This window comes from Oncorhynchus clarkii, chromosome 32 (genome assembly GCF_045791955.1).
Source record: "Oncorhynchus clarkii lewisi isolate Uvic-CL-2024 chromosome 32, UVic_Ocla_1.0, whole genome shotgun sequence".
Lineage (NCBI taxonomy): Eukaryota > Metazoa > Chordata > Actinopteri > Salmoniformes > Salmonidae > Oncorhynchus > Oncorhynchus clarkii.
Genome location: NC_092178.1, coordinates 13,458,501 through 13,481,474, shown reverse-complemented (window position 1 = coordinate 13,481,474; position 22,974 = coordinate 13,458,501). Strand labels below are relative to the sequence as shown.

The window sequence follows — 22,974 nt, the reverse complement described above, 5'->3', positions numbered from 1 at the left end:
TCCTGTCTTCCCTCTGGAAACTTCTATTGCTGATCTACACAGATTTCAAAAACTTATCCAGAATCAGAATGGAAATCCGGCATAATGACAGAACTTTAACCCCAGAACAATTATCTTCTGGCAGAGTTGTAGTCTATGGTTACTAGTCATGAGCCATAACAGTTACAACTACACTAGTGTTAGGTCATTGCTTTGTAACAACTCAGCCCAGGCAGAGGGGGTGGTAAAATGAAGCATATAAACCTTTATTGAACAGCTTCTTGAAAAAAATATTTACAAAGTGAATATACAGCAAAAGACATACTGTTCAAGGGATTCAAGTATGCAACCACGGGGGGGGACTAGTTTCATGGGAGGGAGAAAAGGGTAAAGGGGGCTAGACAGTGAACAGAACAGCCATGCACCACCTTGAAAATACATGTCTGACAAATGATTATATGGGTGGGGGAGAAATAAATCAAGATTTCATATGATCCACGGTGTTAATTTTCAAACAACTATATATCGACTGAGGAACTAGTCCCTGACAGTTTTGGATGAGGAATAGGTCCATGAAAAGAGACAAATCACCCATCCCCTTATTTCCACATCCTACCCATTTCTCCACATCCTCCTCAGTCCCTTTCCCAGTAAACAATGTTGTCCTATCACTAAAATATGTACCAAAGCACAAGCTTTCACCTGACTGCTCTGCACTAAACACTATGGCTAAACATATTGTAAAAGTCAAAAAAAATACAGAGGGGCGAGAGAAGAGACACAGAGAACAGTCCTGAGAGACAGGATCAGGGACAGGATGGAGGTCAAGGTCAGGGGGGCCCACAGGGGACATCAGCTGGGCAAGGAAGGGGTGCTACTGCGCCTCATCCTCAGGACAGGAGTGCCAGGTCAGCCTCTCCTCGTAGAAGGAGATGACCACCTGAGGGCAGCGAGTGTTGGCCTCCCGGGCCGGGACAAGGTCTGCCTCGTCCGAGTCTTTCCTGAAGAGCCAAGGGACAGTGGTTGGTGTTTACTAGTGACTACTGAGCCGAATAATAAGGTTGACCTATTCAGCTAGTAGCACTATTCAGCATAATGAAGTTCAGGTGCACATGATAAAAATGATAAAAATAGAATGAAGTTCCCAAAGGCAGTTATTTTAGGAGGTGAATATCATATCAATATCATATAAACAGGGAAGATAAATTACATGAGGAATGGCTTGGGCTGTGCAACACTGAAAAGGGGAACAGCACAAGCTAGGAGGTTATGTTTTACAATTTGAGACTCACCACTTCATCAAGAACATAAGTTCTCCACTACTGTCAGTTGCACCGATGATCCTCTCTGGGTCCAGGCTCCTGGCAAAGCCCCGTGGCTTGTCACTCTGAAACACACACAGTACAGAAATAAACTACAGCTTCCATGCAACCCATCTGGCAAATCAGAACATACTGATACAATAACCATTGCACACAGACTAGCTGACAACGCCACCCTACAATGATTTTAAACACTCACCACATCCTTCTTCTTCTTGGCTTTGTTTTCCTCTGTCTCTGGCTCATCTGTTGAGGACTTCCTCTTGTTGGAGTCAGGCTTTTCTACCACGTTCTTCTGGGCTTCCAGGAAGGCCGAGATCAGCTCGGGACAGTCCAGGTTATCCTCTGGCTCCCAAGTGTTATCCGCTCTGAAAGGAAAGAGTAGTTAGTGGATATTTCTACAAATGACCATCAGCATGCTGGTAAGAAGAGTAACACATGCTCTAGAAATGCAGCAGACTATTAACATTTTTCAAGTGAGCTATACCTGTAATTAAAATTCACAACTCAGATTATTTAAACAAGCTAGGTTCTGCAAGATAAGCATGCCACAGACAAGCATGACCCCATATCAGGGAAGCACTTCCAGACCTGGGTCCCCGGAACTGTGCACTCACTCTGTAAATCCTTTCCACTTGAGGAAAAATTCCACCTTCCCATTGACGATGCGCTGGTCCATCACCTTCTCCACAACATACTCCTCTGGCGGCTCTGCCTCCAGCACCTCCTTCTTGCCTTTGCCATTCTGCTTTTTACCCATGTTAGGCTGCGAAACAAGAGGGGAGGAGGTTTTCATCTTTTTAAAGAGACGAATTTGGGTTTTAATAACATGAGACCACCTGACACAATGTTTACACAGGTTGTCCAGAACAGGGTTTCCTAAACTCAACCCCCCGTCCATCCCCATGCATGCTTTGTTTTACCCTCTAGCACTACACAGCTGATTCAAATAACCAACTCATTCAAGCTTTGATTTTAGTCAGCTGTGTAGTGTTGTGCACTCAGGGCCCACCCCCAGGACTGAGTTTGGGACACCCTGGTCCAGAATATCAATACAATAATTAAAACACTTGTAGTTTGCTGTACGCACACAAACTGGCCAGTGAAAACCTCTAACTTAAAACTGGGGGGGGGGGCACTACGTCCAAAAGTTTGGGGGCACTTAGAAATGTCCCTGTTTTTGAAAGAAATCTCATTTTTTGGTCAATTAAAAAAAGATTGATCAGAAATACAGTATAGACACTGTTAATGTTGTAAATGACTATTGTAGCTGGAAACGGCAGATTTTTTAATGGAATATCTACATAGGCGTACAGAGGCCCATTGTCAGCAACCATCACTCCTGTGTTCCAATGGCATGTTGTGTTACCTAACCCAAATTAATAATTTTAAAAAGGCTAATTGATCATTAGAAAACCCCTTTGCAATTATGTTAGCACATCTGAAAACTGTTGTTCTGATTAAATAAGCAATAAAACTGTCCTTCACTCGTTGAGTATCTGGAGCATCAGCATTTGTGGGTTCGATTACAGGCTCAAAATGGCCAGAAACAAAATTATTTCTTCTGAAACTCGTCAGTCTAGTCTTGTTCTGAGAAATTAAGGCTATTCAATGCAAGAATTTGAACATCTCATACAACGCAGTGCACTACACCCTTCACAGAACAGTGCATACGGGCTCAAACCAGAATAGAAAGGAGTGGGAGGCCCCGGTGCACAACTGAGCAAGAGGACAAGTACATTAGTGTCTAGTTTGAGAAACAGACGCCCCACAAGTCCTCAACTGGCAGCTTCATTAAATAGTACCCGCAAGATTCCAGTCTCAACATCAACAGTGCAGAGGTGACTGCGGGATGCTGGCCTTCTAGGCAGAGTTCCTCTGTCCCGCGTGATTTATTTTGGCTTTTTCTTTACAACTCTGTTTCTTTGCTTATTTTAGCAGTTCTTGCCATAATATGGACTTGGTCTTCAACCAAATAGGGCTCTTTGTATTAGAGGTCGACCGATTGATCGGAATGGCCGATTAATTATTCATAACAATCGGGAATCGACATTTGACACTGATCATGGCCGATTACATTGCACTCCACGAGGAGACTGCGTGGCAGGCTGAGTACCTGTTATGCGAGTGCAGCAAGGAGCCAAGGTAAGGTGCTAGCTAGCATTAAACTTATCTTAACTTCTTGCTCCTACGTCTCAAGTAGGCACCTGGAAATGCAAATGCGCTACGCTAAATGTACTCATTAAAACTCAAACGTTCATTAAAATATACATGTAGGGTATTGAAATAAAGCTACACTTTCGAAAAAGGAGGGGGTAGGATAAAGAGGTTAACATAATCACTAGTTAACCTCTTTATCCTACCCCCTCCTTTTTCGAACATTCTGTTAAAAATCGCGCAACATTTCAGCGTCCTGCTACTCATGCCAGGAATATAGTATATGCATATGATTAGTATGTGTGGATAGAAAACACTCTGAAGTTTCTAAAACTGGTTAAATCACGGCTGTGACTATAACAGAGCATGTGTTTCATCGAAAAGCGCAAGAAAAACTGATCACTGAAATCTGAAAAAAGTATCCATGCGCCCCTTTCATGGATTATTTAAAGGAAACCAAATTTAATATGGAGACGGATGCAATTCCTACAGCTTCCACACGATGTCGCCATTTTCATTGACAAAAATCCTTTGAGACATTACCAATAGATCCGTGATTCCATCCAGCCTACCTCAATCGATTTTGGAAGATTGAAAAATGGACACTTTTCTTTTGTAGCTGCTATTGAATACAGATCGCCCAGTGATCAATTTGATTGCTTATTAACGTTTACAAATACCTAAAGTTGGGTTATAAAAGTAGGTTGAAGTGTTTTGTCAAAGAATATAGGCAACTTATATAATTTTTAAACATGACGTTGCGTGTTGGAAGAGAGCTTTTTTCGTGATGCAGACAGGCTATACAAATGGATATTTTGGGCATTCATGGACGGATTTAATCGAGAAAAATACCAATTTGTGATGTTTATGGGACATATAGGAGTGCCAACAAAGAATATCATCAAAGGTAATGAATGTTTTATATTTTATTTCTGCGTTTTTGTGTAGCGCCGGCTACGCTAATTATTTTGTTTACGTCGCCTTCAGGCATTTTGGGGTGTTGCATGCTATCAGATAATAGCTTCTCACGCTTTCACCGAAAAGCATTTTAAAAATCTGACTTGTTGGCTAGATTCACAACGAGTGTAGCTTTAATTCAATACCCTGCATGTGTATTTTAATGAACGTTTGAGTTTTAACGAGTACATTTAGCATTTAGCGTACATTTGCATTTCCAGGTGCCTACTTGAGACGTCTGCGTCCCAAGTAGGATCAAGAAGTTAAACTAGTAATGTCATCAACCATGTGTAGTTATCTAGCTTGTCCTGCATTGCCTGTTCATTTATCATTGAATCATAGCCTAATTCGCCAAACGGGTGATTTAACAAGCGCATTTGCGAAAAAAAGCATAATCGTTGCACGAATGTACCTAACCATAACCATCATCAACGCCTTAAAATCAATACACAGAAGTATATATATTTTTTAAACATGCATATTTATTTAAGAAATTCATGTTAGCAGGCAATATTAAACTAGGGAAATTGTGGCTCGTTGGGAACTAATTTCCTAGAATTTTACGTAATTATGACATAACATTGAAGGTTGTGCAATGTAACAGGAATATCTAGACTTATGAATGCCACCCGTTGGATAAAATACAGAACAGTTTCGCAATTTCACTGAAAGAATAAACGTTTTATTTTCGAAATGATAGTTTCCGTATTTGACCATGACCTATGGCTCGTATTTCTGCGTGTTATAATTAAGTCTGATTAGATATAGCAGTCTGACAGCGGTGGTAGGCAGCAGCAGGCTCGTAGACATTCATTCAAACAGCACTTTCGTGCGTTTTCCAGCAGCTCTTCGGAATGCTTCAAGCATTGCACTGTTTATGACTTCAAGCCTATCAACTCTCGGGATTAGGCTGGTGTAACCGATGTGAAAAGGCTAGCTAGTTAGCAGGGTGCGTGCTAATAGCGTTTCAAACTTCACTTGCTCTGAGACTTGGAGTAGTTGTTCCCCGTGGCTTTTGTGGAGCGATGGGTAACGATGCGTCGAGGGTGGCTGTCGATGTGTTCCTGGTTCGAGCCCAGGTAGTGGCGAAGAAAGGGACGGAAGCTATACTCTTACACTCGCAATACTAAAGTGCCTATAAGAACATCCAATAGTCAAAGGTATATGAAATACAAATGGTATAGAGAAATAGTCCTATAATTCCTATAATAACCTCAACCTAAAACTTCTTACCAGGGAATATTGAAGACTCATGTTAAAAGGAACCACCAGGTTTCATATGTTCTGAGCAAGGAACTTAACTTTATGGCTGTAGGGGCAGTATTGAGTAGCTTGGATGAAAAGGTAACCATTGTAAACGGCCAGCTCCTCAGTCTCAGTTGCTAATATATGCATACTATTATTAGTATTGGATAGAAAACACTGACGTTTCTAAAACTGTTTGAATGATGTCTGTGAGTATAACAGAACTCATATTGCAGACAAAACCCTGAGAAATTTCACTTCCTGTTTATTTTTTCTGGGGGTGGCAGATTTTCAACCAAGCTCTCATTGAAATTACAGCGAGATATGGATGAGTTTTCACTTCCTACGCCTTCCACTAGATGTCAACAGTCAATAGAACTTTGTCTGATGACTAATGTGGGGGGGGGGGGGGGGGTCAAATGGCACAGGAACGTCACCACTGCCACGAGTTGACCATGCATTCACTATGCGCGTCCACAGGGGAAGCACCTGCGTTCCACTGCTCATTTGAAATCATTCTAATTCTCCGGTTGGAATGTTATTCAAGATATGTAAACATTCTAAAGATTGATTCAGTACATCGTTTGACATGTTTCTACTGACTGTTACGGAACTTTGACATTGTCACGTTATAGTGGACGCGCTTTGTGACTTTGGAATTGCTTATCAAACGTGCTAACCAAAGTAGCCAAGTGGACATAAATAACGAACATTTTCGAACAAATCAAGCATTTATTGTGGACCTGGGATTCCTAGGACTGCATTCTGATGAAGTTCATCAAAGGTAAGGAAACATTTATCATGTATTTTCTGGTTTCTGTTGACTCCAACATGGCGGCTAATTTGGCCACTGTTCTGAGCTCCGTCTCAGATTATTGCATGGGTTGCTCTTTCCGTAAACTTTTTTTGAAATCTGACACAGCGGTTGCATTAACCTGTTGCGACTCCAGGGGCAGTATTTTCATTTTTGAAAAAAAAAAAAAAAAAGTTCTCATTTTAAACGGGATATTTTGTCAGGAAAAGATGCTAGAATATGCATATATTTGACAGCTTTCGATAGAAAACACTAACGTTTCCAAAACTGTAAAGATATTGTCTGTGAGTATAACAGAACTGATGTTGCAATCCGGAAGTGCCCAAGGTTTTGAAAGCGCTGCGTTCCAATGACTCCCTATTTGGCTGTGAATGTACCATCAACGATGGCTCCGAGAGAGATTCTCGCGTAAAGTACAGAGGTAGCCATTACTCCAATCGGTCCTAGAGAAAAACGAATTGTCCCGACGGATATATTATCGAATAGATATTAGAAAAATACCTTGAGGATGGATTCTAACCAGCGTTTGCCATGTTTCTGTCGATATTATTGAGCTAATTTGGAATATTTTTCGGCGTTGTGGTGACCGCAATTTCCGGGCGATTTCTCAGCCAAACGTGAAGAACAAACGGAGCTGCTTCGCCTACAAAAATAATATTTTGGGAAAAAATGAACTTTGGCTATCTACCTGGGAGTCTCGTGAGTGAAAACATCCGAAGTTCATCAATGGTAAACGATTTAATTCGATTGCTTTTCTGATATCCGTGACAAGGTTGCCTGCTGCTAGCAAGGCATAATGCTATGCTATTATAAACGTACACAAATGCTTGTCTAGCGTTGGCTGTAAAGCATATTTTGAAAATCTGAGATGACAGGGTGATTAACAGTGTCTCTATATTTCATTTGTGATTGTCATGAATATGAATATTTATGTCCGCTGCGTTATGCTAATTAGTTTCAGGCGATGATTACGCTCCCGCGTGCGGGTTTGGGAGTCACTGGAGGTTAACCCTCTTAGGGATAGGGGGTAGCATTTCCACTTTTGGATAAATAGCGTGCACAATTTCAACTTCCTGCTACTCATGGCAGGAATATATTATATGCATATGATTAGTAGGTGTGGATAGAAAACACTGAAGTTTCTAAAACGGTTTCTATCATGTCTGTGACTATAACAGAACTTATGTAGCAGGCAAACCCCAGAGGAATAACTGTTCAGATTTCTTTTTTTGTGCCTCTGACCGTTCCCCCAGTTGTCTTTGCCAAGGGATATTCGACAGCGACCATTTTACAGTTCCTACGACTTCCACGGGATGTCACCAGTCTTTGGAATTTGGTTGAAGTTAATCATTGGTGCAACGAAGAAGAAGCACATCCTGGAACAACGTTACTGTTGAGAGTTACGCAAGATGAAAAAAGGTGCATGGTTTGTTTACTTGCTCTATTGAATACAGATTGGCCCATCTACAATTTGATCGATTATTAACGTTTAAAAACACCTAAAGTTGTATTACAAAAGTAGTTTGAAATATTTTGGCAAAGTTTATAGGCAACTTTTGAAATGTTTTGTAGTGACATTGTGTTTTGGCAAGCTGTTTTTCCCCCGGATCAAACGTGCTTTATAAATGGACATTTTGGGTATACATGGACGGAATTAGAGAAAAAAAAAGGACCAATTGTGATGTTTATGGGACATATTGGAGTGCCAACAAAGAAGCTCGTCAAAGGTAATGCATGTTTAATATTTTATTCCATGAGCTCAGTCTCTCGCGCGCCTGTGCGAGTTCGTTGCGTTCCATTGCATTTCCAAAGGAATTCTCCGTTTAAACATTATTGAAGATATGTTAAAAACATCCTAAAGATTGATTCTATACATCGTTTGACACGTTTCTACGAACTGTAACGGAACTTTTGACTTTGTCTGGACCTAGTGCTCGCGCCTCATGAACTTGGATTTGTGAACTAAACACGCAAACAAAAGGGAGGTATTTGGACATAAATGGACTTTATCGAACAAAAACATTTATTGTTGAACTGGGATTCCTGGGAGTGCATTCTGACGAAGAGCAAAGGCAAGTGAATATTTGTAATGCTATTTCTGACTTCTGTTGACTTTACAACACTGCGCGTATCTGTATGGCTTGTTTTGGTGGCTGAGCGCTGTACTCAGATTATTGCATGGTGTGCTTTTCCCATAAAGCTTTTTTGAAATCTGACACGGTGGTTGCATTGAGAAGTATATCTTTAATTCCATGTATAACACTTGTATCAACATTTATGATGCGTATTTCTTTAAATTGATGTAGCTCTCTGCAAAATCACTGGATGTTTTGGTAGCAAAACATTACTGAACATAACGCCAATGTAAACAGACTTTTGGATACAAATATGAACTTTAACGAACAAAACATACATACATTGTGTAACATGAAGTCCTATGAGTGTCATCTGAAGATCAAAGGTTGGTGATTAATTATCTTTCTGCTTTTTGTGACTCCTGTCTTTGGCTGGGAAAATGGCTGTGTTTTTCAGTGACTAGGTGCTGACCTAACAATCATATGGTGTGCTTTCGCAGTAAAGCCTTTTTGAAATCGGACACTGTGGTGGGATTAACACGTTTCTTTAAAGCTGGTTGAGAGAATTCCAAGACTGTGCAAAGCGGTCAAGACCAAAGGGTGGCTACATAATCTCAACTATATTTATTTGTTTAACACTTTGTTACTACATGTTTCCGTATGTGTAATTTCTTAGTTGACGTCTTCACTATTATTCTACAATATAGAACATAGTATAAATTAAGAACCCTTGAGTAGGTGCCCAAACTTTTACTGGCCTACATTGACCCTCCCCCCAACCAAACTTGAATAAATTGGAGAAAAACTACCTAAAACGTTTAAAAAAATGTTTGCCATTTCCCCATAGGATGTCCAATAAGCTGTGCACTTACATTAATATTTTAAATTACCAGTACAGGTCCACACCATGCTGTCGGGGTACTCACAAACCATTCCAACACAGAAAAGCTGCTTTTTAACATGGTTACTAATTACCATATTTTGGAGGAGAAAAAAACGACTTCACTCGTACCGCAAATAATTACTGGTAATATTTCATAAAAATCTGGAAACACTGGACAGTTACTAAAAGTAGTGATACCTCTGTCCCAAATATTGCATTTCCTACCGTTCTGTTATCCTCCTTATTGAGCTTTGAACACGGTCTCTTCAAGTCGGTAGTTGCCAAGCAACATTCGATCGTTCGATCAAAATGCTGAAAGTGGAGGGAATCACAGAGCTCGTGCGCCTTGCACTTCACCAATATTCTCGCTAACAAACTAACTATTAGCTAAACAAAAGGGCACATAGGTTGTCATTTTATTATCGCTAACGTTTGCTAGCTATATTAAATTATAGACGTTCAAGCGCACAGAAGTTAACGTTATGCACAATCCGTTGAGCCCCCCTCCCCCAAAGCCATTTTTACAGGCCTAGTCTAATGCCTGTATTGATTTTGCTAGCAAAGTAGCTACTCAATTTAATATGGATGTTAAACTAACTTTCACTAGAAAATAAACGTTACTTTCTAAGCCATATTGTAGCGATTGTCTAAACTCTTAATTTTACTCATTACGATCTATCCAGATGCCTAGTCACTTTACCATGCCTACACACACACACACACACACACACACACACAAACCTAGTACCTCTGCACATTGATCTGGTACCCCTGTATATACAGTAATACATTGTATTTTATTCCTCGTGTTACCATTCCGATTTTGCATTGTAGGGAAGGGCTCGTAAGCAAGAATTTCACCGTAATTCGACACTAGCGCATGTGACCAAATTTGATTTGATACGAAACAACCGGCGGGAGCTTAGCCAACTAGGTAGTGTGCCAACATTAGCTAGCTAAATAAACGTTTGTTATCCAGTTGTGGTAGATTGTTAGTTAAGTGGAATTTAACTATGTTCCCTACAAGCTTCCAGGGGCTTATCAGACGTTAGGTTAACAAAGGCCGGACAAATTGTGATTGCAAGGCCCAAAACCTGCAGCGTGAATATAGTTACACTAAGTTACCTGGTTGATTGGTCAGTGAGAATTAGACCTTCCTTTCCTAAAATGGCAGCTAGATAACAAGTTACATAAGCTTCCTAGCAAACACAATGGAATCACTTTGTCAGTGTAGCTAGCTAAATTGTAGCAGGTTGGCTACTGGTGGCTAGCATGACCGTGCGCTAAAGCAAAAATAAAGACGACACATATGCGTCACATCAATTATAAGTGTACAGCCTATAATTTACATAATCATTTGACGTTGGATCTTGAGGGACTCACCTTGAAAATCAAGAAAAAGCTGATGCAGAATGTACGACGGAAAAAGAACAAGCGGCTTCGTCCTTACCCGCGTGCCGTGCAGAATATAACTTGCTGTTGCGCGCGCGCCAAAAATAAACCTCCCTTTTCTACGGGTGCCGCAAGGGTAACTAAACTTCCTTATGTGGTTTCAAAATAAATGTTCATGGATGAATCCAAACCCCAGAAAGGAGCTTTAAATCCACAGTATGTAAAATGCACCCTCGGGAAACGTAATGCGATACAACGTAATCGTTTTACCTTTAAGTCAAATAATCTAAATCAATCAAATGTTATTAATCACATACACATGTTTAGCAGATGTTATTGTGTAGCGAAATGCTTGGGTTTCTAGCTCCAACAGTGCAGTAATATCTAACAAGTAATATCTAACAATTTCACAACAATACAATTTGTTCTGTACCTGGTTTCCCAAAAGCATCTTAAAAAAACTCATTTGGAGTTTTGGTATTTATTTCATTACTCCATTGTTGACATAGTCCCAAAACGTTTTACTTGTCAGAAATCAAGTTTTCAAACTACACTACTGTGCATTCGGAAAGTATTCAGACCCCTTTATCTTTTCCACATGTTGTTACAATACAGCCTTACTAGTTAAATATATACATTTAAAAAAAAATAATTCTAAAATGTAGTAAATCGAGTAAATAAAAATAATATTTAGTCATACACACAATACCCCAATCAAATTGAAGAAACATCTCAAGGATGATCAATGGAAACAGGATACACCTGAGCTCAATATCAAGTCTCATAGCAAAGGGTATGAATACTTATACTTAAGTTAGTTTTTTTTCTTCTAAAAAACTGTTTTTCGCCTTGTCATTATGGGGTGTGTGTAGAAGGATTTCATTAATTATTTTTACTCAATTTTAAAATAAGGCTGTAACATAACAAAATGTGGAAAAAGGGAAGGGAACTAAATACTTTCTGATTGAAATGTATATATACACAAAAGTATGTGGACACCCTTTCAAATGAGTGGATTCGGCTCTTTCAGCCACACCGTTGCTGACAGGTGTATAAAATCAAGCATTCAGCCATGAAATCGCCATAGACAAACATTTGGCAGTAGAATGGCCTTACGGAAGAGCTCAGTGACTTTCAATGTGGCACCGTCATTGGATACCACCTTTCCAACAAGTCAGTTCGTCAAATTTCCAGAGTGGTGCAGCGGTCTAAGGCACTGCATCTCAGTGCTAGAGGCGTCACTACAGACCCTGGTTAGATTCCAGGCTGTATCACAACCAACCGTGATCGGGAGTCCCATAGGGAGGCGCACAATTGGCCCAGAGTCGTCCGGGCTGGGTTTGGCCGGGGTAGGCCGTCATTGTAAAAAAAGGATTTGTTCTTAACTGACTTCCCTAGTTAAATAAGGTTAAATTAAAAAGAGTAGGCCACACAAGCTCACAGAATGGGACTGCCAAGTGCTGAAGCGCATAGCATGTAAAAATGGTCTGTCCTCGGTTGCAAAACTCACTACCGAGTTCCAAACTGCCTCTGGAAGCAACGTCAGCACAAGAAATGTTAGTTGGAAGTTTCAGGGGTTTCCAGGGCCGAGCAGCCGCACACAACCCTAAAACCACCAAGCGCAATGTCACGCGTAGACTGGAGTGGTGTAAAGCTCACCGCCATTGGACTCTGGAGCAGTGAAACGCGTTCTGTGGAGTGATAAATCACTTTTCACCATCTGGCAGTCTGACGGACAAATCTGGGTTTGGCGGATGCCAGAAGAACGCTACCTGCCAATATGGAAGTGCCAACTGTAAAGTTTAGTGGAGGAGGAATAATGGTCTGGGGCTGTTTTATAAGGTTAGGGCTAGGCCCCTTAGTTCCAGTGAAGGGAAATCTTAACGCAACAGCATACAATGACATTCTAGACGATTCTGCTTCCAACTTTGTGGCAACAGTCTTGGTAAGGCCCTTTCTTGTTTCAGCATGAAAATACCCCCGTGCACAAAGCGAGGCCTGTACAGAAGTGGTTTGTCGAGATCTGTGTGGAAGAACTTGACTGGCCTGCACAGAGCCCTGACCTCAATCCCATTGAACACCTTTGGGAGGAATTGAAACACTGACTGTGAGCCAGGCCTAATCACCTAACATCAGTGCCCAACCTCACGAATGCTTGTGGCTGAGTGGAATCAATGTTCCAACATCTACTGGAAAGCATTCCCAGAAGAGAGGAGGCTGTTAAAGTGGTAAAGTAGGTCCCCATGATTGCCCATGATTTTGGAATGAGACCGTTCGATGAGCAATTGTCCACATACTTTGTCATGTAGTGTTTGTAACTTTCAAAATCATCCCTGTATGATGCATTTTCCATCATATCATGCAAAATGTATCATACAGAGATGATTTCTGTATTTTGAAAGTTACATATCTTTTAAACTTGATTGCTGACAAGCAAAACATTTTGGGACTATGTCAGCATTGGAGCAATGAACCAAATACCAAAAGATAGTTTTTGGGTGCAGTTTTCCTTTAAGGATAAGTTCATCAATAAAACCATGAAACCAGGCCCTGCTCCAGTAGAGTAGCATGTGTGTATATTGAGAGTGAGTCTTGAGGTGGGCTAAACATGCTGTCGATAGGATTCCACATAGAAGTGTTCAGACCAAAGACAGACAACTTAGTTTTGTTAAACATTTAATTGTTTTTCTTAGGAAAGAACCATATCACCAAGAACATCATTAGTGCTCTTAGAAAAAGGAGATAAGCCACATAACTCAGTTTAACATCCTGTCCTGTACAGCTTTAACACAAATCAATCCTAGTCGAGCAAAGCCATGTTTATATATAAAAACAAGAAGAAAAAAAAACTTTAATGGATTTGTAAAAATGAATTCAGCCTCATTTACTCGAACACACTTGGCAATCAGAAAACACACAAAACGAAAAGTGCCAAAAAATAAAAAATACAATTCGAAAATTAAAAAGATCTGTTCAACCTGGGAATCAGATTGGTTTTGTCCAAGGCAAAACTAACTTCTGAGACGTAAAGAAAATGTTCAATATTTATTGAAATAAAGACCACGGTTTCACTTGCTTGATGTAGGTCATTTACAGCCTACCTCCGACTTTCTTGTATAACTCTGCACAGTATACTTTTTTCTGGTTTTATCTCTCAGTACACCTTTTCTTCAATCTCTGTGAGCATTTCTCAAATAATACATACACACACACATACAAGCACACTTTACTTCGCAACACAACAGTGGGTGAAGGCATTGTTTCAAGAAGTTAAGGAGGGTTAGGTCAGTTGTATCACCAACCTTGACCTACAGTGAAGCATTTGCAGTGACTTGAGTGCACTTGTGTTCACCAACAACCCATCTCCCCATGGAATAAAAAAAAAATGGCCTCCCAAAATCAGCCCAAACCATCCATATAAATCCATTGTAGTTGTGAGGTAGAACGAAAACCATCAAACTCAAAGCCCTGTTTCAAAATATCAGAGGGAGGAAGCATACAGTGCTTAAAAATACAAATGGAATAAAAACGTATAAAAAGTGATCATACATAAAGCAATATGTACATCTATGCATCACTTTTTTATTTTATTTTTAAATGTAATGTCTCAAATGTCATATTTCAAATGACATGTCTAACATATCACCAGTTAGATTCAGTTTTGAAAGAATTTCAACTTAAAACTCCAGAACTAGGATCTATGGAGGAACATTGGTCTTTAGAACTTCTCAGAACGTTAGAAATCTTTATCAATAGATGCCAAAAAACTACTATCAATTTCCAGTTGAGGTTAAAGGCCCAGTGCAGTCAACATTCTGTTTTTTCTGTGTTGTGTATCATATTGTACAACAGCTGATGAAGCAACACTATAAAAAGGGTGAAAAAATGTGATCAGTGTTATTTTCTCATAGATGCTGGTTGAAAATCTACACAGGACCTTCTACATCAGCAGGTTTTATATCACCAGGTGTTAAATTAGTTAATAGACCAACAAATTGAGTTCCAAACCGCTCTGCCAATAACAGTATCCCCCCCCCCCCCACTCAGACCACACCCAGACAGTCCAAGCAAAATTCTTGCCAGCATTTTAATGGAAAACTATTACAGTAAGGTACTTCATTGTCACGCAGAAATTATTTGATATGAAAAAAAGGTCTGGATTAAGCCTTTAAGCTATATAATTGAAATTCCCTTTCTTTTTAACTAGCCTACAATTTATTTGAGTTGGAAATATTACAATTCTCCTTGTAAGAAATGCTTTAAAATGATAAAACCCTTTCATTTATATAGCAAGAAACCATTAGAGTCCAGTGTTTGAGCTACGTTACTTTTTCCAGAAAAAAAAATCTCCATCATTCACACGTTGTAACAATTTGTATTTACATGCACGTTTTTGGGTTTACATTTTTTCTGCGTTTCTGTCCTTTTAGGCTCCCAAGGTCGGAGAGTCCAGACAAGGAAGAGACAGATCCGGAAACACAGTCACATGACCAGAATCTGGCCCATAAGTTCAGAGAAAACAATAGCACATCCTTAAAACTTCAAGTCCCAGCATCAAGGCTTCTTCTCCTTCTTCCTCTTGTTCGTTTTAACTCCAGCCGTCGTCGAGGCAACACCAGGTCGCCTGATCTGCTGCACCACGACCCTCCCATTGGCCCCACACTGCAGGGTGTATCTCTCTGGGGTCAGGGGTCTTCCGGAGTCGTCCCTCAGCCTGGAAAGGACATCCCTGGAGAGGTGCTCCATGCGATGGCCTGCAGCTCCCAGAGCCTTGGCCGTGTGCTGCCTCTCCCTAAGCAGCCGGTTCCTCTGGGCCTGCAGCCTCTCCACCTCCTCCTGGAGCCCTGTGATGGCATCCAGCTTGCGCTTACGGCAGTTTTGTGCCGCCAGCTTGTTCTTCCCTCGCCTCCGGATATCCCTCAGGAGGGTGACCTGGGCTGCAGATAGGCCACGCCCCTCCAGCAGTTCCAGGAATTCCTCCACAGGCATGCTGACGATCTCCGTTGCCGAGAGCGGGACTTGTAACGCCCGGGCGCGGAGTTCATCGCGGCTAAGCTCTCGATCTTCGTAATCCTCCCGGTCATCGTCTTCGTCGCTGAAAGGCTCCTGTTTGATGGTTTTGTGGGGGAATGTGGTGGCTGATGGGTGGGAGAAGGCTGGAGTGGAGTAGCTGTGGTCGTGCCACACACTCTCACTGAGGTCCACAGGTGACCATGTTGTGTCGTAGTCGGCAATGTCCTTGGAGGGGAGGGAGTCCGCCTCGCTGCTGTAGCCCGTAGCTCCGCCCTCGTCCTCACAGAACGAACTGGAAGACGCTGACGACACCTCCGACGCACCTGGGGGTCAAATGTACATAGGAATATGTAAGCTACTTTAGAATGGAGATGTAGTATGCTCAACTAGCTATTCAGAAGTGTGCAATGTTTAGAATGCTGCAGATATACAGTACCAGTCAAAAGTTGACACTATTTTCTACATTGTAGAATAATAGTGAAGACAAACTATGAAATAACACATAAGGAATCATGTAGTAACCAAAAAAAGTGTAAAACAAATCAAAATATGACATTCTTCAATGTGGCTACCATATGCCTTGATGACAGCTTTGCACACCCTTGGCATTCTCTCAACTAGCTCTTCCAACAGTCTTGAAGGAGTACCCACATATGCGGAACACTTGTTGGCTGCTTTTCCTTTCAAATGGTATCAAGAATACGCATATCCTTGCTTCAGGTCCTGAGCTACAGGCAGTTAGATTTGGGTGTCATTTTAGGCGAAAATTGAAGAAAAAAAAAGTATGGATCCTTTTAAACAAAACATATATTTGAGTTTCTTAAAAGTAGCCACCCTTCGCCTTGATAGTAGTTTTTCACACGCTTGGCATTCTCTCATCCAGCTCCATCTGGAATATTTTTCCAACAGTCTTGGAAGGAGTTCCCACATATGCTGAGCACTTGTTGGCTGCTTTTCCTTCAGTCTGCGGTCCAACTCATCCCAAACCATCTCAATTTGGTTGAGGTAGGGTGATTTTGGAGGCCAGGTCATCTTATACAGTACTCCATCTCTCACATATTGGGCAAATATTCCATAGACTGCCAGGAGGCATGTTTGGGTCATTGTCCTGTTGAAAAACAAATGTTAGTGGTGCAAACCAGATGGGATGGCGTATCACTGTAGAATGCTGTTAAGTGTGCCTTGAATTCTAAATAAATCAGCAACAGCGCCACCAGCAAAGCACTCCCACACCTCATCCTCCATGCTTCACAGTGGGAACTACACATGCAAATGTTTTTGTTTAAATCTTTATTTAGTCAGTTAAGAACAAATTCTTATTTACAATGGCGGCTTACCCCGGCCAAACCCTAAACCTGATGTGTGCCGTCCTATGGGACTGCCAATCACGGCCAGTTGTGATTCAGCCTGGAATCGAACCAGGGTCTGTAGTGACACCTCTAGTACTGAGATGCACCGCCTTAGACCGCTGCGCCACTCGGGAGCCATCATCTGTTCAGCTATTCTGCGTCTCACAAAAACACGGCGGTTGGAACCATACATCTCAAATTTGGACTCAGACCAAAAGGACAAGTGTCCATTGCTCGTGTTTCTTGGCCCAAGCAAGTCTCTTTTTCTTATTGTGTCCTTTAGTAGTTGTTTCTTTGCAGCATTTCGACCATGAAGGCCTGATTCACGCAGTCTCCTCTGAACAGTTTATGTTGAGATGTTTGTTACTTGAACTCTGAAGCATTTATTTTTGGCTGCAATTTCTGAGGCTGGTAACTCTAATGAACTTATCCTCTGCATCAGAGGTAACTCAGGGTCTTCATTTCCTGTGGCGGTCCTCATGAGAGCCAGTTTCATCATAGCGCATGAATGATTTTGCAACTGCACTTGAAGAAACTTTCAGTTCTTGAAATTTTCCAGATTGACTGACCTTCATTTCTTAAATTAATGACGGACTGTAATTTCTCTTTGCTTATTTGAGCTGTTCTTGCCATAATATGGACTTGGTCTTTTACCAAATAGGGCCATCTTCTGTATACCACCTCTACCTTGTCACAACACAACTGATTGGCTCAAACGCATTGAGGAAAGAAATTCCACAAATTAACTTTGAACAAGGCACACCTGTTAATTGAAATGCATTCCAGGTGACTACCTCATGAAGCTGGTTGAGAAAATGCCTAGAATACGCAAAGCTGTCATCAAGGTAAAGGGTGGCTACTTTGAAGAATCTAAAATATATTTGAATTTGTTTAACACTTTTTTGGTTACTTCATGATTCCACATGTGTTATTTCACAGTTTTGATTTCTACACTATTATTCTACAATGTAGAAAATAGTCAAAATAAAGAAAAACCCTGGTAAGAGTCCAAACTTTTGACTGGTAATGTATGTGTGTAATCTATAGGCTAAGGTTGAGGAGATTCCTTCTCTTGCAAATCAGAGGATCATCATGTCCCTTCTGAACATTGCACCTTTCTAAAGCAGCTCCAGAAGTCTTCCAACTCACCTGGGGAGGTCGGGCCTCGAGAGCTGCTCTCCAGAGAGAGGCCGGAGTCTGAGTCAAGGTCCTCCAGGACCCGAGGGTCGATGCCCTGTGGATTCCCCAGCAGCTGGGCATCCATATTGTCCAGGCAGCCCTCCAGCCCCAGTAGGTTGATCTGGTCAAACACTGCCTCATCCAGACAGCCACCTAGTGCACCATGGGACAACGTCCCGTTACTCGTTCCGTTGACCACCGTGGTAAACGGTAGTGCGGCCAGCCCCGTGGTCGTCCCTGGTGACGAGTCAGAGGAGTTTGTGGACTCTAGTTGGAAAAGGGGCCCTCTTGGTTGCCGGGCGACCAGGGTCCTGACTCCACCCCTTGGTGGGATCATATCGTAGGTGGAACCTGTTACCATGGCGTCACGGAGACTGACGTCCTGGCTGATGGCGCTGGAGATGTCGGCGTCGAGGTCAGACAGCTGCTGAGGAACCAGTGGGTCTAAATCCTGGATAACACAACACACACATATTATAAAAAGCGCAGACACACACACCCTGACGGGCCTGAAATACAAAGAGCAGAACACAGTATTACACAGGTAAGTCACAGCATTTTTCTCCCAGGTAAATCACACCATCTATCTCCCAGGTAAATCACACCATCTATCTCCCAGGTAAATCACACCATCTATCTCCCAGGTAAATCACACCATCTATCTCCCAGGTAAATCACACCATCTATCTCCCAGGTAAATCACACCATCTATCTCCCAGGTAAATCACACCATCTATCTCCCAGGTAAATCACACCATCCATCTCCCAGGTAAATCACACCATCTATCTCCCAGGTAAATCACACCATCTATCTCCCAGGTAAATCACACCATCTATCTCCCAGGTAAATCACACCATCTATCTCCCAGGTAAATCACACCATCTATCTCCCAGGTAAATCACACCATCTATCTCCCAGGTAAATCACACCATCTATCTCCCAGGTAAATCACACCATCTATCTCCCAGGTAAATCACACCATCTATCTTCCAGGTAAATCACACCATCTATCGCCCAGGTAAATCACAGCAACTCCTAGGTAAAACCTAACATATTTGGGGTATGAAACAGTAATGACTATAACTACAGTTCCCTGAAGGAGGAAAATTAGGTACAACATACTATGGGAGAGTCTCACGACTTCAGTTAAAGGGATTGTAGATCCACCTGACAAGGCCAATAAAATCAGACCTCGCTGGAGGCCCGGCCTTCCACAGGTGATAAGCATGAGGTTCGGAATCATTCCTTCGATTTAATACCGCTCTTCACCGTGCCCAGGAACAGGCGGTACGGAGACAAATAGGTGTTGTACCTCGTTTCCCTCCTTTAGGGAACAGTAGTAATAGTGTTAATATTGAGAGCAGTGACTATATACAGGGAGCAGTAACATCCAAGCAATAAAACCTCCCAAAAGTGTATGGTGATCCACTGACTCCAGAGCCTCCAAAAGGGGGCCTCACACAGTGCCTCCAAAACCAGTGCCAAGGTTTAGAGACAGGTCTAAGATGACGTACACCTTTCACAAAATGCACCACCAGGGGATGAGCCCCTGCTGTGGTTCCGTCAATTCCCACATGACACGCTGAGACCGCTTTTACATTACATTTTTTATTTTCCTTTGAACATATAATAAAAAAAATCTTATTTACAATGACTGCCTACCCGGGCCAACGCTGGTCCAATTGTGTGCCGCCTTATAGGACTCCCAATCACAGCCGGATGTGATGCAGCCTGGATGCGAACCAGGGACCGCAGTGACGCCTCTTGCACTGAGATGCAGTACCTTGGGCTCCCGAGTGGCGCAGCGGTCTAAGTGGAGAATGCTTGAAAAGCTCCTGTAGGAACATAAGTATGTCCCTCACAGAGCACGGAAAAGTCCTTTATATTGGGACCAGAGCTCAAACGCTTTCCACTTCTACACATACAGCCCTTGCAGACAATGGTAGAAATAACTTTTAGAGGTAAACCTCTAACCATCAGATCAGCCCTCTCAGGGGCCAAACCAATGGGAAACCAAATCTCTGGCCTCGATTGCCGAACCTGCCTGTGTGCCAAGGACAACAGGAGTTTCCACAGATCCCCGCCTAAAAGGCGAATGATCTCCGCGAACCAAGGCTGCCTGGACCAATGGGGAGCCACAAGACTCAATGGTAAGCACTAGCTGCACACCCCCTCCAACGTGGGCTGAATTAGAACCACTGGCGGAAATGTGGAAAGGAGGGTCTGAGGGGCCCTCAACGTGCAATCTCGTCTAGAGCCCGACCCATATTTTTTGGATCCAATACCTTTTCCGATTTTAGAGTGGAATATTAACCGATAACATATCTGCCAATATTTTTATAGTTGGAGTGGAATTATATATTTTTTTCTGTATGGATTGTGCTTAATTCCTTAGAGTCTAAGACGTTGGGGGGGGGTGCTAATGTGACATCTGGAATTGTTTTAAGATGGTAGTAACGGTGTGACCAAAGCCCATAGAAACAAATAGAATAAACACACACGGCAAACAGAAACAAGGTTGAATTATCTGTCCTATTTCTAGGAGATACAAAAAACAACTCAGGAAATATATATACTTCCTGAGTTTATATACAGTACCAATCACAAGTCTGAACACACCTACTAAATCAAGGGTTTTTCTTTATTTTGACTATTTTTGACATTATAGAGAAATAGTGAAGACATCAAAACTATGAAATAACGCATATGGAATTATGTAGTAACCAAATAGCGTTAAAGAAATCAAAAGAGATTCTTCAAAGTAGCCTCCCTTTGCCTTGATGACAGCTTTGCACATAAAAGTTCATTTGTGGAATTTCTTTCCTCATGTGTTTGGGCCAATCAGTTGTGTAGGGGTGGTATACAGAAGAATACTGTCTATTTGGTAAAAGACCAAGTCCATATTATGACAAGAACACCTCAAATAAGCAAAGAGAAACAACAGTCCATCATTAATTTAAGACATGAATGCCAGTCAATCCAGAACATTTCAAGAACCTTGAAAGTTTCTTCAAGTCCAGTCGCAAAAACCATCAAGCGCTCTGATGTGAACTGGCTCTCATGAAGACCGCCACAGGAAATGAAGACCCAGAGTTACCTCAAATCAAATCAAATCAAATCAAATTTTATTTGTCACATACACATGGTTAGCAGATGTTAATGCGAGTGTAGCGAAATGCTTGTGCTTCTAGTTCCGACAATGCAGTAATAACAAGTAATCTAACTAACAATTCCAAAACTACTGTCTTGTACACAGTGTAAGGGGATAAAGAATATGTACATAAGGATATATGAATGAGTGATGGTACAGAGCAGCATAGGCAAGATACAGTAGATGGTATCGGGTACAGTATGTACAAATGAGATGAGTATGTAAACAAAGTGGCATAGTATAGTATAAAGTGGCTAGTGATACATGTATTACATAAGGATACCGTCGATGATATAGAGTACAGTATATACGTATGCGTATGAGATGAATAATGTAGGGTAAGTAACATTTATATAAGGTAGCATTGTTTAAAGTGGCTAGTGATATATTTACATCATTTCCCATCAATTCCCATTATTAAAGTGGCTGGAGTTGAGTCAGTGTCAGTGTGTTGGCAGCAGCCACTCAGTGTTAGTGGTGGCTGTTTAACAGTCTGATGGCCTTGAGATAGAAGCTGTTTTTCAGTCTCTCGGTCCCAGCTTTGATGCACCTGTACTGACCTCGCCTTCTGGATGATAGTGGGGTGAACAGGCAGTGGCTCGGGTGGTTGATGTCCTTGATGATCTTTATGGCCTTCCTGTGACATCGGGTGGTGTAGGTGTCCTGGAGGGCAGGTAGTTTGCCCCCGGTGATGCGTTGTGCAGACCTCACTACCCTCTGGAGAGCCTTACGGTTGAGGGCGGTGCAGTTGCCATACCAGGCGGTGATACAGCCCGCCAGGATGCTCTCGATTGTGCATCTGTAGAAGTTTGTGAGTGCTTTTGGTGACAAGCCGAATTTCTTCAGCCTCCTGAGGTTGAAGAGGCGCTGCTGCGCCTTCTTCACGATGCTGTCTGTGTGAGTGGACCAATTCAGTTTGTCTGTGATGTGTATGCCGAGGAACTTAAAACTTGCTACCCTCTCCACTACTGTTCCATCGATGTGGATAGGGGGGTGTTCCCTCTGCTGTTTCCTGAAGTCCACAATCATCTCCTTAGTTTTGTTGACGTTGAGTGTGAGGTTGTTTTCCTGACACCACACTCCGAGGGCCCTCACCTCCTCCCTGTAGGCCGTCTCATCGTTGTTGGTAATCAAGCCTACCACTGTTGTGTCGTCCGCAAACTTGATGATTGAGTTGGAGGCGTGCGTGGCCACGCAGTCGTGGGTGAACAGGGAGTACAGGAGAGGGCTCAGAACGCAACCTTGTGGGGCCCCAGTGTTGAGGATCAGCGGGGAGGAGATGTTGTTGCCTACCCTCACCACCTGGGGGCGGCCCGTCAGGAAGTCCAGTACCCAGTTGCACAGGGCGGGGTCGAGACCCAGGGTCTCGAGCTTGATGACGAGCTTGGAGGGTACTATGGTGTTGAATGCCGAGCTGTAGTCGATGAACAGCATTCTCACATAGGTATTCCTCTTGT

The 22,974-nt window shown here is 42.1% G+C and overlaps 2 protein-coding genes across 3 annotated transcripts in view; both read right to left on the bottom strand.

Annotated features, from left to right (window-relative positions):
* Positions 1 to 219: 219 nt before the first annotated feature.
* LOC139391710 (chromobox protein homolog 3-like) lies at positions 220 to 10,962 on the bottom strand. 2 transcript variants are annotated; one of them, XM_071139195.1, is made up of 5 exons: positions 10,816 to 10,962; positions 1,919 to 2,067; positions 1,501 to 1,669; positions 1,272 to 1,366; positions 220 to 980 (listed from the first exon to the last, which is right to left on the bottom strand). In XM_071139195.1, exons 2-5 carry the CDS (start codon positions 2,059 to 2,061, stop codon positions 854 to 856), a joined length of 534 nt encoding a protein of 177 aa, XP_070995296.1. In that variant the 5' UTR covers positions 2,062 to 2,067; positions 10,816 to 10,962; the 3' UTR covers positions 220 to 853. The 2 variants fall into 2 exon arrangements, with proteins under 2 accessions (XP_070995296.1, XP_070995295.1); XM_071139194.1 differs by having other exon boundaries at positions 1,919 to 2,097; positions 10,816 to 10,918.
* A 2,525-nt stretch (positions 10,963 to 13,487) lies between these two features.
* LOC139391709 (endoplasmic reticulum membrane sensor NFE2L1-like) overlaps positions 13,488 to 22,974 on the bottom strand; it is a 44,219-nt gene continuing 34,732 nt past the window's right edge. Inside the window, exons 4-5 of the mRNA XM_071139192.1 lie at positions 18,336 to 18,816; positions 13,488 to 16,160 (exon numbers count right to left, since the gene is read on the bottom strand). Of these exons, the coding sequence (XP_070995293.1) occupies positions 15,379 to 16,160; positions 18,336 to 18,816 (1,263 nt within the window). The 3' untranslated portion in view covers positions 13,488 to 15,378. The remainder of the gene's footprint in view (positions 16,161 to 18,335; positions 18,817 to 22,974) is intronic.

What these genes read in the sequence shown, in the direction of transcription:
- LOC139391710 (XM_071139194.1), bottom strand. Translation starts at nt 2,097, where the DNA reads ATGAAAACCTCCTCCCCTCTTGTTTCGCAGCCTAACATGGGTAAAAAG. An exon ending in CCAAGAAGAAGAAGGATGTG is followed by an intron (nt 1,367 to 1,500) that starts GTGAGTGTTTAA and finishes TGTGTGTTTCAG; the next exon opens with AGTGACAAGCCACGGGGCTT. An exon ending in CTTATGTTCTTGATGAAGTG is followed by an intron (nt 981 to 1,271) that starts GTGAGTCTCAAA and finishes TTGGCTCTTCAG; the next exon opens with GAAAGACTCGGACGAGGCAG.